Source organism: Peromyscus leucopus, chromosome 9 (genome assembly GCF_004664715.2).
Source record: "Peromyscus leucopus breed LL Stock chromosome 9, UCI_PerLeu_2.1, whole genome shotgun sequence".
In the NCBI taxonomy this organism is placed as follows: Eukaryota; Metazoa; Chordata; class Mammalia; order Rodentia; family Cricetidae; genus Peromyscus; species Peromyscus leucopus.
The window spans coordinates 63,723,060-63,735,998 of record NC_051070.1 but is presented as its reverse complement, the minus strand read 5'-3'; the positions used below and the strand labels follow the sequence as shown (position 1 = coordinate 63,735,998).

At 44.5% G+C, this 12,939-nt stretch overlaps 1 protein-coding gene across 7 annotated transcripts in view; it reads right to left on the bottom strand.

Moving 5' to 3' along the window:
• Nucleotides 1–12,939, bottom strand: part of Atp8a2 (ATPase phospholipid transporting 8A2) — a 587,084-nt gene that overhangs the window by 146,401 nt on the left and 427,744 nt on the right. For all 7 annotated transcript variants that reach the window (XM_037208489.1, XM_037208491.1, XM_037208490.1 and 4 more), the window contains 2 exons: nt 6,438–6,560; nt 5,404–5,482 (listed from right to left, as the gene is read on the bottom strand). In XM_037208489.1, the coding sequence (XP_037064384.1) occupies nt 5,404–5,482; nt 6,438–6,560 (202 nt within the window). The remainder of the gene's footprint in view (nt 1–5,403; nt 5,483–6,437; nt 6,561–12,939) is intronic.

The following is a 12,939-nucleotide window of genomic DNA, read 5'->3' as shown; positions in this document are numbered from 1 at the left end:
ATGTTCAAGGCATAATAGAGTGAGTATAGAAACTAGAGCCACTCTGATCAAATTAGCAAGATTCTACTTCTAAATTAAAAAAAAAAAAAGTAAAAAGAGGGTTGGGGGATGTAGTTCAGCAGTAGAGAACTTGCCTAACATGAGCAAGGCCCTGGGTTCACTCAGTACCACCCTGAACAAAAAGTACATAGTCTGTTCACTTGAGAGACTAGAATGATCACGACTTTTATGTTGTTTAAGACTTCCTTACAATGGAACTCCTGAGCCAGATATGTACACAGGAAAATTCCATGGAGGATCCCATTAGAACTTGCAGGAGCAGAGGTTCTCTCTTCCCAGATGACCCTAGCTTGTGTCAAGTTGAAAAACCAAACCAAACAACAAAAACAAAACCAAATAAACTAAGCAGCACAAATACGTTAATGGAAACTTTCTCTTCTGGGAAGTGTATCCCTTCTTCTCATTTCTCCCTTTATAAATTTCATCAAGGAAAATCAGAAAAAAAATTTTTTTTCAAATGAAATTAATTTTATGTTCTTTGGCCAATAACCACATTCCACTTCAAGGAGGGCTGCTCAACTGTATAGACTAGAGATGCCAGCGGAAGCCAGAGAGCAGCCAACAAGGCCCTTGAGTTGTGGGCCTGAGACGGCGCCACCCATAATCTTAACCTACAGAAACTTTCAGATTAAAGGGTGGGGGCTTTAGGCAGATCACACTGGGAGCCCGATGGTGGGACAGTTGAGAGAAATCTGATTTACCGATTTGCCTGAGAGGACAAGTTTATTTTGAAACTTGGAATGAGCGATCACAAACTCCATCAACAAGACTGCTTTGAAAGTCTATCCAAAACCATGCAAAAATAAGCAAAGGGAAAATTCTTGGAAACATTCTAGAAAATGAATGACCTGCCCACACCTTCTCAAGAGTATTTCTCCCCTAGATCATATCGCCCTGACAGAAATGAAGAGGGCTGACAGGCACCTGAGCCTTTGGCCACCAGGGAGTGGTTGGGAGAGGGTTTTAGAATGAAACTCACTGGTTTTATGATGTCATTCACGTGGTACTATATGAAGATGCAAAGCTATTCTAGAGACCTCAGTCCTGGTCAAGCAAAGGTTCCTCAGGACTGCGAGCAGGGGTGAGGCTGAGGAATGGCTTCAGGAAGCAGCCGAGGAAGGAGGAAGGCAGGCCTGGAGATGCCCTGAGCTAGATGGGGTCCTTAGCTTTGGAGAACACCCAGGATTGTTGCAAATTGGTGCCATATTCTCGAACTCTTGGAGATGGAGAGGTTGCATGTTTCTTATTTTTTAAAAGGTTTGTAATTATTATGATTACTACTATTATAATCATCTTAATCATGGATTTATTATTATTACAATTATTACTATTATTATCTTAATTGTGTGTGTTTTTCTTTCTATATGGCTTTGTATATGGGAGAGTGGGTGCCCAAGGAAGTCAGTGGCATAAGATACCCTGAAGCTGGAGTTACAGGTGGAGGGAGGGAGGGAGGAAGGAAGGAAGAGAGGGAGAGAGGAAGGCAGGGAGGGAGAGAAGGAAGGAAGAGAGGGAGAGAGGAAGGGAGGGAGAGACAGAGTGAGGGAAAACTAGCTCACTTATATTTAGGATATTAAATCCCTTTCTGGATTTTTACCATTGACATACTACCAAATCTATCTATCTAAATAATATGAAACATACAGACACACATGTACACATACCACCACCACCACCAGCACCAGCACCAGCACCAGCAGCAATTCATGTCAAATCTCTTGCCAAATCCTGTGTTTCTCTATAAAACAGTCTTAATTAGTCATAAGCTAAGTGTTAGGACACAACTCTCCCAGCTCCAGTCCTTCAATAAGAAAATGTCTCCCTGCAGGTTGGTGACCCAGGCCCACTTTTTTATTTCACCACCCCATCCAGCCACCACCCTTCCCTTTACACTGCAGTCATCCTGCAGCCCAGCCTTCCCCACAGAGTGCTGGACATGTACAGACACATTCTCATTTACGGGGACAAAAGGCTTGGGGAGGGGAGGAGGAGATGTCCAGTGATTATACAAAACACCACAGACTGTGACAGTCAACACAAAATTATTCCTCACAGTCTTAAGACCAAGGTGCTGGCAGCTGCTGAGGGTGGCAGGGGCTTCATTCCCCACAGAGGGCTCTTCTTTCTGCATTTGCATGCACTGGACGACACATTCCCCAGTCTCTTTCACAAGAGTACAACACTCACCAGGGCTCTATTCTCATGACCTTGCCCCCCATGGCCTCACCTCCTACATCATCTTGGGGGTAGAATTTCCATAGAGGGATTTCGGGGAACTACATTTTCCTATCTTCTGCCATTCCTGAATAACTGAAGCCTGCTCAGATCCACAGCTGAACCTAAGTATGGCCTCCTTTAGAGGTAGTAATAACCCAAATGAAATGTATTCCTAAGCTGGGTTCAGTCATCCTCTCTCTGCACTTTACTCAAGATAGTTATTTTCTACCTTGTACTAGAATTTTCCGTGTTTGAAGCTAACTCCTTCACTAGAGCATAAACTCTTAAAAGGAAAGACACCCAGCCTACATGTGTACATTTGCCTTTCCTTTGTAAAATTACATTTATTATTTATTTTGTGTGCACGTGGAATGTGCGCCACAGCAAGTGGAACTCAAAGGAAAAACTGTGGGAGTCGGTTTTATCCTTCTGACATGGGGGTTCAGGGAACTGAACTCAGGTCATCCGGCTTGGCAGCAACCACCTTTACCTGCTGGGCCATCTTGTTGCGTCCTGAACTTATCTTTCACCCTTGAAATCCACCATAGTTGCTGCGTCATGAAAACATGAATGCATATGGTCTGTGGTATTAATAATTTCTGCTTCTAACTAAGTGAGAAACTTTACAAATTAGTTCAAAAATAGTCATTGACTTTGTTAGAGAAATCAGATCAAGGGGAACAAAAATGGTCCCTATGCCGACATGCCTAACATCTGTCATTGAGTTCCCTCTGACACTTTGACTTTATGGGCTATCTGGAACTCTGTTAGAAGAAAACTCTTTTGCTAAAAGTGTATCAGGTGACACCGATGATCCAAATATCCTCTTGTTTGCTTGCTGGGAAAGCGATAGAACCAGGAGGAACAGACAAGGGAGTCAGAACCCAACTGGAAATTCACTTGGTGACTTCTGCTAGAAGTGCATGCATGCTAACGTTTAATCACGGGCCACATGTGGGGAGTGATGAAATCCAGGCAGACTGCAGCAATGCTGCCACCGTCGCCTGCAGGCCACAAGCTCAAGCATTTAGCGAGCCACCCTACAGCGCATACACAGCCACGAGGGACTGTGCAAGCAGGAAGGCAAACTCTTCTAGGGCTGTCTCTGCATGAGCACAAGCCTGACTTAGAAACACCAGCTGCTAAGTGCTGTGGATGTCTGTCGCTCTGTATGCTGAAAATATGTTGCTCTAATTGGTTGATAAATAAAGGTGTTTGGCCAATGGTGAGGCAGAACAGGGTTAGGCCGGACATTCTAACTAGAGAAGAGGAAGGAGAAAGGGAGAACGGAGAGACGCTGCCAGCCACTGCCATGAGAAGCAAGATGTAAAGATACCGGGAAGCCATGAGCCACGTGGCAAAGTATAGATTTATAGAAGTGGGTTAATTTAAGATGTAAGATCTAGCTAACAAGAAGCCTGAGCCATTAGGCCATACAGTTTTAATTAGTATAAGCCTCTGTGTGTTTATTTGGATCTGAGTGGCTGCGGGTCCAGGCGGGGCTGGAGGAAACTCCAGCTACAGTGAAGTGCTCTTATGCTCACAAGTGTGCCACTCGTCATTAGCCCATCCTGCAATTGAGAGAGCCAGGCAAATATCATGACAGCCTGTCCCTAATAATGCAGTTAAAAACTAAGCCTTAATTCCTGCCTCTTGAAAGTGAACAGAGAGTTTCTGAGGAAGCCACAAACAATCAGTCTTCAATGCCCCTGACAGCGGGGACAAGGGAGATAGCTGGGCCGCTGAGCCAGCCCCCACAGTCAGTGTGTACTAGGCCAGTCACCCTCTACAGTCACTATCTCACGGTAATAACCAAACAAGGACAAAGCCTGGGACTTGTCCAGGCCAGCCCCCAAATGGAAAAGCAGTAGCCTTAATCAGTCCTTGAACCCTAGCCAATCAGAATGCACTAATATGATTGCCACTTGATTAAGCCAATCACATCTGAGATGGTCTAACTACCCTAGGAACTCCCTTTAGTTGTGCTTAAAAGGAGCCCACACGTTCCCATAGGGGTCGTTGCCGTTTTGCCTTTGTGTAGGATGGACAGCCCTGGCATGCTGGTATAAGAAACGCTCTTGTTGATTGTATACATGGATGGTGCTCTTTTCTCCAGGACTCTAACACAATGAGGATGATGGCTGTTCCTGTCCCCAACATACCACAGCTTCAGAAACAAAACCACAGCCCAGGCTATTCTATACAGAAACTCTTACTTAAAGAACCATCAAAAATTGAATCCACTGCAAATAAAGATGAAGTGAAAAGGGCTTTAGAGTTCAAAGAAAATTATTTTGCTAGAATGTTCTTTTTTTGGGGGTGAGGGGACCTAGAAATAGACAAATTCATTTTCTGATCTAAATATTTAAGGGCCATCTAAAGAAAAGAAGCTATGCTGTGTCTGAGAGAAAAGCACGCAGAACATAAACAGGTGTCTATACATCTTTGGAGGACAAGGAACAGGCTAGAGAGCACTGGTGTGGTGAGTCATTTCTGTGTGGGACATGGAACACACTGACAGGAACAGCTTGCAAACCTTATATTCCCAGGTCCTTCATAAAATCCAGGGGCCTGGCTGGCCAACGTCAGCAATTACTTTTTCCCAGGGAGCGTATGCTTATTTGAGAGGGAAGGCATTTTTATGGTATGTTTCATCAGGAAGTGTGAACTAACACAGTTATCCATCCCTGTACAGAGGGACTAAAGTCAACCTGGAGAATCAGCTATGACTTCAGAGGTGTTATGTCAAGGAAAATGCTCTCAGAAAACATGAGGTGGGATTAAATTCATAAGACCTAAGTGACTGTGCACACAGATACCAGGGAATTCAAGCAGAACACTTAAGTAAGTAACAGAGGATTTTAAATCAATGGGGGAAGAGACATAAGTGTTCCCTCAAGGTCAGAGACTCAGTTATTACAAACCGAGTGTGGAGTTTCTAGTTTTTATATAGTAATTTCCAAGAAAATGCCAGAACGGACAGGACAGGCATGCTACAGACTTGGAACCAGCTCCTGCTGGGTGGCTGGTTTGTGTTCCCTGTCTTTAATCTCATGTGATGTACAACTGGCCTCACGGGAGGTGGAGTTCCTTGCTGGTGGTTGACATCATGAAAGCATCACCTACCGTGTTCCAGCACTTTCATGGGAAGCCAGAAGAGGATGAGGGAGTGGACCAAGGCATTGATGCAGTGACCCCAGAAAACCTGCAGGAAGACAAACCAGGGGATCAGAGCATTCAAGGCTCGAACCTCTGTGTGTAGCTTGCAACAGATGAGGTGTTGTGAAGGCTGCTGGCCACTTCTGCAGGGGGCATTGTTAGTCTCAAATTGAAAAGAAATACCAAGTGAAAACAAAACCAAACAAAAGCTGTTCCCTCCTATTTACAGGCAGATGGCAGGGTAATCTCCAGATTATTATTTCAGTACAGAACCTTCGTGGAGCTGGCACACAATCCAGCTCAGAGCTGAAAACTGAGCTTCAGTGTGTGAGTATTCCCCATCATAAGAGGACACTTCACAACCACTCAGAAAAGGCGACATAGGTTAAAATTGGGTAGTAAAAAACCGAAAACGTTGTTCATTTTCAAAACATTAAAATCCATCTGAATGCCGAGCACAAGTAAAAGTTAGAACTGGCCGTGCATGCCCATGAACCTGGCACTGGGTGGTAGGTAGAGACAGGCAGATGAGAGCTCTCTGGACAGGAGGCCTACCCAAAAGACCCTGTCTCAAAAAATAAGGTGGGGAATGACAGATGGAGATACCCAATATTTTCCTCTAGTCTCTGCATGCACCTGCATCTGTGTGCCCGCCCCCATGTGTGCACGCGCATATACCTCACACACAAAGTTAAAACCAGTAAATAAGCTTGCAGCCAGCCTAACAAGGGCTTCATGAAAGTCAATGGCTGGTTTTAATGGAAAGGGGCACGAGATGGTGCTGCCCACAGCAAACCAGAGCTGTGAGGAGAAGGAAGGAGAGGCTGGCTGGACTGAGGGAACTGTCTCTGGATCACAGGGCTGGGTATGAAGGGGTTATGTCAATGCCCTCTGTCAAGCACCACTGATCTCCCGGAAGAGTAATCAGAGCTCAAATAGAGCTGCAAGAGAAGCAGGGCTGTGCCTTTCATATGTGAGAGCTGTTTCATCACATCACTTACCTTAGTGTTGAAGCCTTCTGCATTCTGGGTGATTTTGTAGAGCTGTGGAAACCTCAGCATGCTCTCCTGAGTGCAAGACCTCTCAAAGATTCCCAGAGTGAAGGGCGGCAACGCGGTGAAGATCTGTGTGGAGACGATAAGGCGTTAAACACAGCCCTCTGGCTGCACCCTGTGCCGGGGTTTTGGCTCTGTGAATGATGACTTCTAGTCAAGTCCAAGCCCGAGACTCCATGATTCACAACTCCCCACACATCCTCCAAACAGAACAAAAGAAAAAAAAATCACCATTTTCTTTCTACTGTTAATTTGTGTAAATGAATCCATGGAATGCTAAAAACATAAATTCCTGTTGAGCTAAGAACTCAGTGGTGAGGAGCTGCCTTCCTGTGTAGAACCAGCAACCATGGTGCTCACACTACAGTCAGCTCCAGGAAGAGGCTCACACAACAGTTTGGTCCAGGAAGCAGCATGTTTTCTGTCAGTGCTGGCTGCAGGAGTTGTACAGCTTTCCCTCCCGGTTCTCCCCTCACAGTTTAGGAGGCACAGGTACTTCATGTATTCACTCGACAGTCACTTACTGTGAATTAGATGGGGGCAGACAATGTGTGGGGCACTGAGAATTCAGACATTTTTTTTTTTTTTTTCAGAGAGGAAGAGAGGCCAGGAAGTTTCTAAGACCCTGTGTCTCCTGCAGAGGAGGTAACTCATGACAACAGGGTGGCGGTGATACAACGTGTGAAGCATGGGGGTTCAGTGTGGTTGCTCAGCCAGAACGTTATGGCGCCGTTGTGAAGAAAGGACTCAGCGCACCAGAGTATGGCACTTGCAAGGCATGGGACCTGCAGGGTTTGGCAAGATGATACTGAATGTGGATGCTGGCCCCTCCTTTGAGAAGAACACCCTTCTGAAACTCTCAGGCATTGACAACATGTTTTGGGGAAACCTGTAGCATTCGAAGAATGTGGCTGGCAGAGGACACAGGACAAAGGTGAAAGAAGACCACAGAAACACTGGGGCACTAAGTCTTGGGGAGATAGAGCCTCCGAGGTGCCAACTTTCACAGGTTCTCCTCAGGAGTCAGAGGTGACCCTGTTTCTGTGTTGCAAAATAGAGCCAGATGCTGAAGAGGGGTTTGGAAGGAGGACTGTGCCACTTCCGTCTGGGGCATGTGGTCACTCTCTCACTTGGCTCTGGCAAGTTCAAAGAGACTGGCTCATAATTTATCCTCTGTTTTGATGGAATCTATACCCACAAACCCAGCCAGCTCGGCAGCCATGGAATCCAAAAAGCCTCTCTAAGAGAATCTCAAGTGCACACCAGTTCCCTGGAGACTGAGAGTCTGACCAGCAAAGCACACCTTTCCCAAGGCTGCTGGGGGCAGACAGGTGATCGAGGCCAGTGACTCTCCTGTGCGCGCTGGCTTTGGCCCGGGGCTGATGGAAAGCAGTCCAGAGATTGCAACAGGCTACAAGGAGCCTAAGCACTGTTTCTGTCTCCTGCAGCAACAGAAGCTGCGTGTTTCATGGCCAGCAGAAGGCATGGCCAAGGACGGTCTCAGCAGCTCTGCACATATTTGGGTTCATCTTTCACCCGCCATTGTTCTGCATTGGCACACACACCATGCATGTGCCAGCACAAACTGTGCTAGCTTTTTTCTTTTTCTCTTTGAGTCTCTCCTCAAAGAGAAAAAGCCCTCTCCATCCCTCATTACTGGTGGACAGCCCAGGAAGCTCTACCATATTCTTATCCTGTTTGAAGCATACTGTACTCACCTATGCAGCCTGGTTGGGGACAAATTTTTTTTTTAACAAAATGGAGACATCACACACATTTTTCTTCATCATGATCTTCCTGTTAAACAGTACATCACAGAAAGCAATTTGAGCCCCTGGGATTTAACACTACTGCAGTCTGTTTAGTGCTCTTTAGTGTTTACATAATAATTCACAGCAGGGGTGTGCCATAATTTGAGTTATTAATCCATCGGCAGGCATTCATTTTGATTCCAGCTTTTTTTTTTTTTTTTTTTTTGGTTACCACAGACATGTGACAAACGTTTATTATATGGTCCCATATATGCTTTGCTTTTATTCCATGGGAGGAAGAGCTGCTGGGTAGAGAAGGAAACATGTAGTTTTAATTTTATAAGATGTTGCCTGCTTGTATTCTAAAGAGTTCCAACCTTTTATGTCTCTTTTTGCAAAGAACAAGAGTGACCTTTCGCCAGCTTCCCTATGGGCAGGGGTTATACTCTACGTTTATTATTCTCTTGTCTGAAAAAGTCAAGATATTAACTCTTACTTTAAAATTTTTACATTTCCCTGTCTACCAGTGAGTCTGCATGTGTTGACCATCTGGGCCTGCCACTTCCAACATTTAGCTAGGTCCTTTCTCTCTCTCCACCCATGGTTATCTGAATCGGTGAGTCCTGCAAGCCCCCAGCTGGGTCTTCAAGTTGTGTTCATTGTTTATAGGCTTCTTTTCTTCCCAACATGCTTCTTTGGCAACCTAAAAGCTTTGAAGTTTTAAGTGGTCAAAAAAGAGTTTTTGGAGTGTCCACTTGTGGACAGTTTTCCCACCCTGGAGTTTATGTGTAGTTTTTAGGAGCATGCTAGGGGAGTCTCATGGTTTTATTTTTCCCACTTAAGTCTTTAATATATTTGGAATTTATTTTTCTATGAGGTATAAGCTCAGAATTCATTTTTTTCCCAGATAATGGACCAGATGTAAAAACACAATTAATCGACACTTTCTCACAAAGTTGAAAAAAAAATCACCATTAAGGTTTATTAGACTCTGATGTACTGTTGTTCTAGACTCTGGAGGTGGAACCCAATTCTAGGATCTCTGACTCTGAGTCAGTCAGAAGCATACAGTTCTTGCTGGTGCTTTGGGGGCTAGTCTGACAGTCAAGACCACACGTTTTCTGAACGTGCGTTGCACACCTATGTTCAAGTCCTCCTCCTTTCCACTTACACTTTCTGTAGTGTTACCCAGCTTCTCTTGCACCCTCAGACCTGCTCACATCATGTAAATGTACACATCAGCTCATGGACTGAGGCCTTTGTCATGACTTTTACGTCTTCCTGTGCAAGAAGACAATACACATTCTATTTACACCCTGGTTTTAGGTCTTTATTTCTTTGTCCTTTTTCAGTGGTACTGGGGACTGTGCACAGTAGGCATGGACCCTGCCACTGAGCTATATCCCCAATCCTACTTTTACTTTACTGTTGAATTCTGAGACAGGCCTTGCTAAGTGGCCTGGGCCAGCCTTGAACTCACTTCACGGCTGAGCCGAATGTGAAGTCTAAGATCCTCTGGCCTCAGCCTTTGCAATGCCAGGATCACAGGAGGTGCTCTGAGGCCCAGATGACTTAATCTTTCATTAAGTGGGCCATTTCATATGGATACTATCAAATTTCAACTATTTATTATTTTATTATTAATTTATTATTTTATTATTTTAAAATACATGAGGGACAGAATCATACTATGCTACCTGGCTGGTCCCCAAGTCTTGAGGACAAATGATTCTCCCTGCCTCAGTCTTTCAAGTAGCTGGGACTCAGGCATGTGCTGCTCTGGCAGTAATATATATGCTTAGTTGTTTTCTGAAAGGAGTTCTTAGTATTTTTGCAGTTTTTAGGAGCCCATTGAAATAGAAATAGACTTAGATTTAGAATTCAGAAATAGCCTATAGACTTAGAAATAGAATTATTGATTACTAGGACAGAAAAAAAAGTCTTATCTGGCTCTTTTAGAATTCTTTCATATTTCTAGTATTTTTGGGTTGGTTTCTTCTGGGTTTTCAGGATAAACAATCATGTATGAGCATATATAGTCGACCATTGTTTCATTTCCACGAGTACTTGTATAAGCATTGAAACTGCCCATGATTTCCCCAATATTTGTAACAGCTGTTTAACTTTTTTGGTGGTTGCCGGAAACTCTAGGATGATGCTGAACTCCACAGTGATGATGGCTGGTCCCCCTGCAGTAATGGCTGGTCCACCAACCCGGAGTTTGCCATGGACGGCAGCGTGCGCAGCTTTACAAGCAGTTTGAAATCTGGCCAATTGGCTTCTTTGCATTCTTCTTCTTCTTCTTCTTCTTCTTCTTCTTCTTCTTCTTCTTCTTCTTCTTCTTCTTCTTCTTCTTCTTCCTCCTCCTCCTCCTCCTCCTCCTCCTCCTCCTCCTCCTCCTCCTCCTCCTCCTCCTTCTTCTTCTTCTTCTTCTTTTTCCAAGTCTTATTTTGGGAATGCCAACTGAACTGCTTCAAACACTTGTGTGCATTTACTGATGGGAGCATGTTTTCATTCACTTTATTGACATAGTTTGGTTGATTTGCTTTTCATCTGAAACTCTTGTATTCAAAGCCCTGCTTTGTCAAATACTTCACTCTTTCAACACAGAGCTGAGCTCTCTTAGTGGATGTTTTATGTAAATGTCTGTAACTACAAGTGACCCTGCTCACAGTTTTCTTTTTTAAGTTATGTTGGCTTAATAATGGGGTTAATTTTTTGATTAATTTAAATAATACCAGAGTTATCCCCTCGCTGAAAATGATACAATGTCTAGCTAAATCGATTTAACGCAGGAAGCTTTTCTTCCTGGTGGCCTTCAAAATTTCTGTCCCCCCTCAAACTTAACTGATATGGAAGTGAAACTATCACTCTGGGACAGTTCTTCATGCTCAGGGGTTATGACCAGTGGAGACACCTAAGAGCTCAGCTGAACAATGTCCAACACACACTATGGTTTTCCTACACACACCTATTGTAAAGTTTAAGTTTTAACCTAGAAACAGTTAGGGTTAACAGTGAGAACTATTACTAAAAGAGATGTCATAATAATATGTTACTATGAAAATAGTTCAAACAAGATCTTTTTCCTGGTATTTTACTTAAAAATTTTTTGTGGAGCCGGGCGGTGGTGGCGCACGCCTTTAATCCCAGCACTCGGGAGGCAGAGGCAGGCGGATCTCTGTGAGTTCGAGGCCAGCCTGGGCTACCAAGTGAGTTCCAGGAAAGGCGCAAAGCTACACAGAGAAACCCTGTCTCGAAAAACCAAAAAAAAAAAAAAAAAAAAAAAAAAAAAAAAAAAAAAAAATTTTTTGTGATTATAATTACATCATTTCCCTCTTCTCTTCCATTCCCTCCAAACCTCCCAATTCCACCTGCCCACTGCCTTGTTCTCTTTTAGATTCATGGACTCTTTTATCATTAATTGTTGTTAGGTGTGTGTGTGTGTGTGTGTGTGTGTGTGTGTGTGTGTGTGTGTGTATTGTGCTCAGTCTGTAGAATGTTACTTGTCTGTATATGTTTTTCAGGCTGACCATTTGGTATCAGATTCCAGTTGTGTGCTCTTCCCTGGGTAAGACTATTTCTCCTGCTCTCCGTGTTCCCTAGCTGCCTGTAGTTCTTGGGGTAGGGTTGAGGCCTCAAGAGCTGCAGCAGCAACACACATATCTTGACAGTACCCGAGAGCTCGCTAATTGGACTCGAGGTCCACTCAACAAGATGGACATCATGCCCGGTATTGGAAACCTGGCCAATTACCCAGGGGCAGTGAAGTTACGGATCTTTGGAGAAGAATCTACAACCGCCACTTGACTAAACCAGCCGAACCCCTAACTCCATTCTAAATACTTGTCCTCAGACCCACAGGTGAGTAGAGTTCTCACCTCCCATCGAGGAAACTTCTTTTTGTAACAGATGGAGAGCATTACGGTGAACTACAACCAATCACAGTGCGTAGCCGTGGAGGCCAGTCCCAATGAGTACGGAACACTCCGGCCCCTGAGGCTCGGGGGACATTAATGAAAGGGGAAAGAAAGACTGCAGAGTCAGAGGATGAGGGGGGTTTCTGTCCGATGGAGCCCCAGCACCATGGGGATCTTACTTCTAAGAGTCTCAGTCTGCAGTTGACCTTGGGAAACCGAAGCCCCCGAGGGCAATCACAGGTAGGCAACTAACGGGAAGAGAATCTAATGGGACATCGTCAGCTCAGTATTTAGAGTCATGTAGAAACCAAGTCTGTTTCATTCTGTCTAAGAAGGCTGTAGCAAACTGAGAAACAACAATCTACGTTAGCTGCCTGGGGGAATCGAACTTAAAAAAAAAAAAAAAGGCACAAGAGGAGAAAAAGCAGGACAGAAATGCTGCAAACGTTTCACATCTCGAAGGTGGCCCCCTGTAAAAGGTCTCTGACTGTGGACTGCCACCAACTGTACAATAGGACGTTGATGGGACCATAACTGAAAGATTAAGTATGGATGCGAGAACAGCACTGTGTCGGGCTTTTTGGATTTGATCATTACACTGCAGTTACACACACAGTCTTAGCAACTCTACACTGAGGGTGAAGGGCACTCAGTTGGTTCAGAATAGGTGTGTGTGTGTGTGTGTGTGTGTGTGTGTGTGTACACATGCATGCACGCCCAGGTGCATGCACTCCTGTGTAGGTGGGCCCATGCATGAAGAGAGACAGCACATGGGAG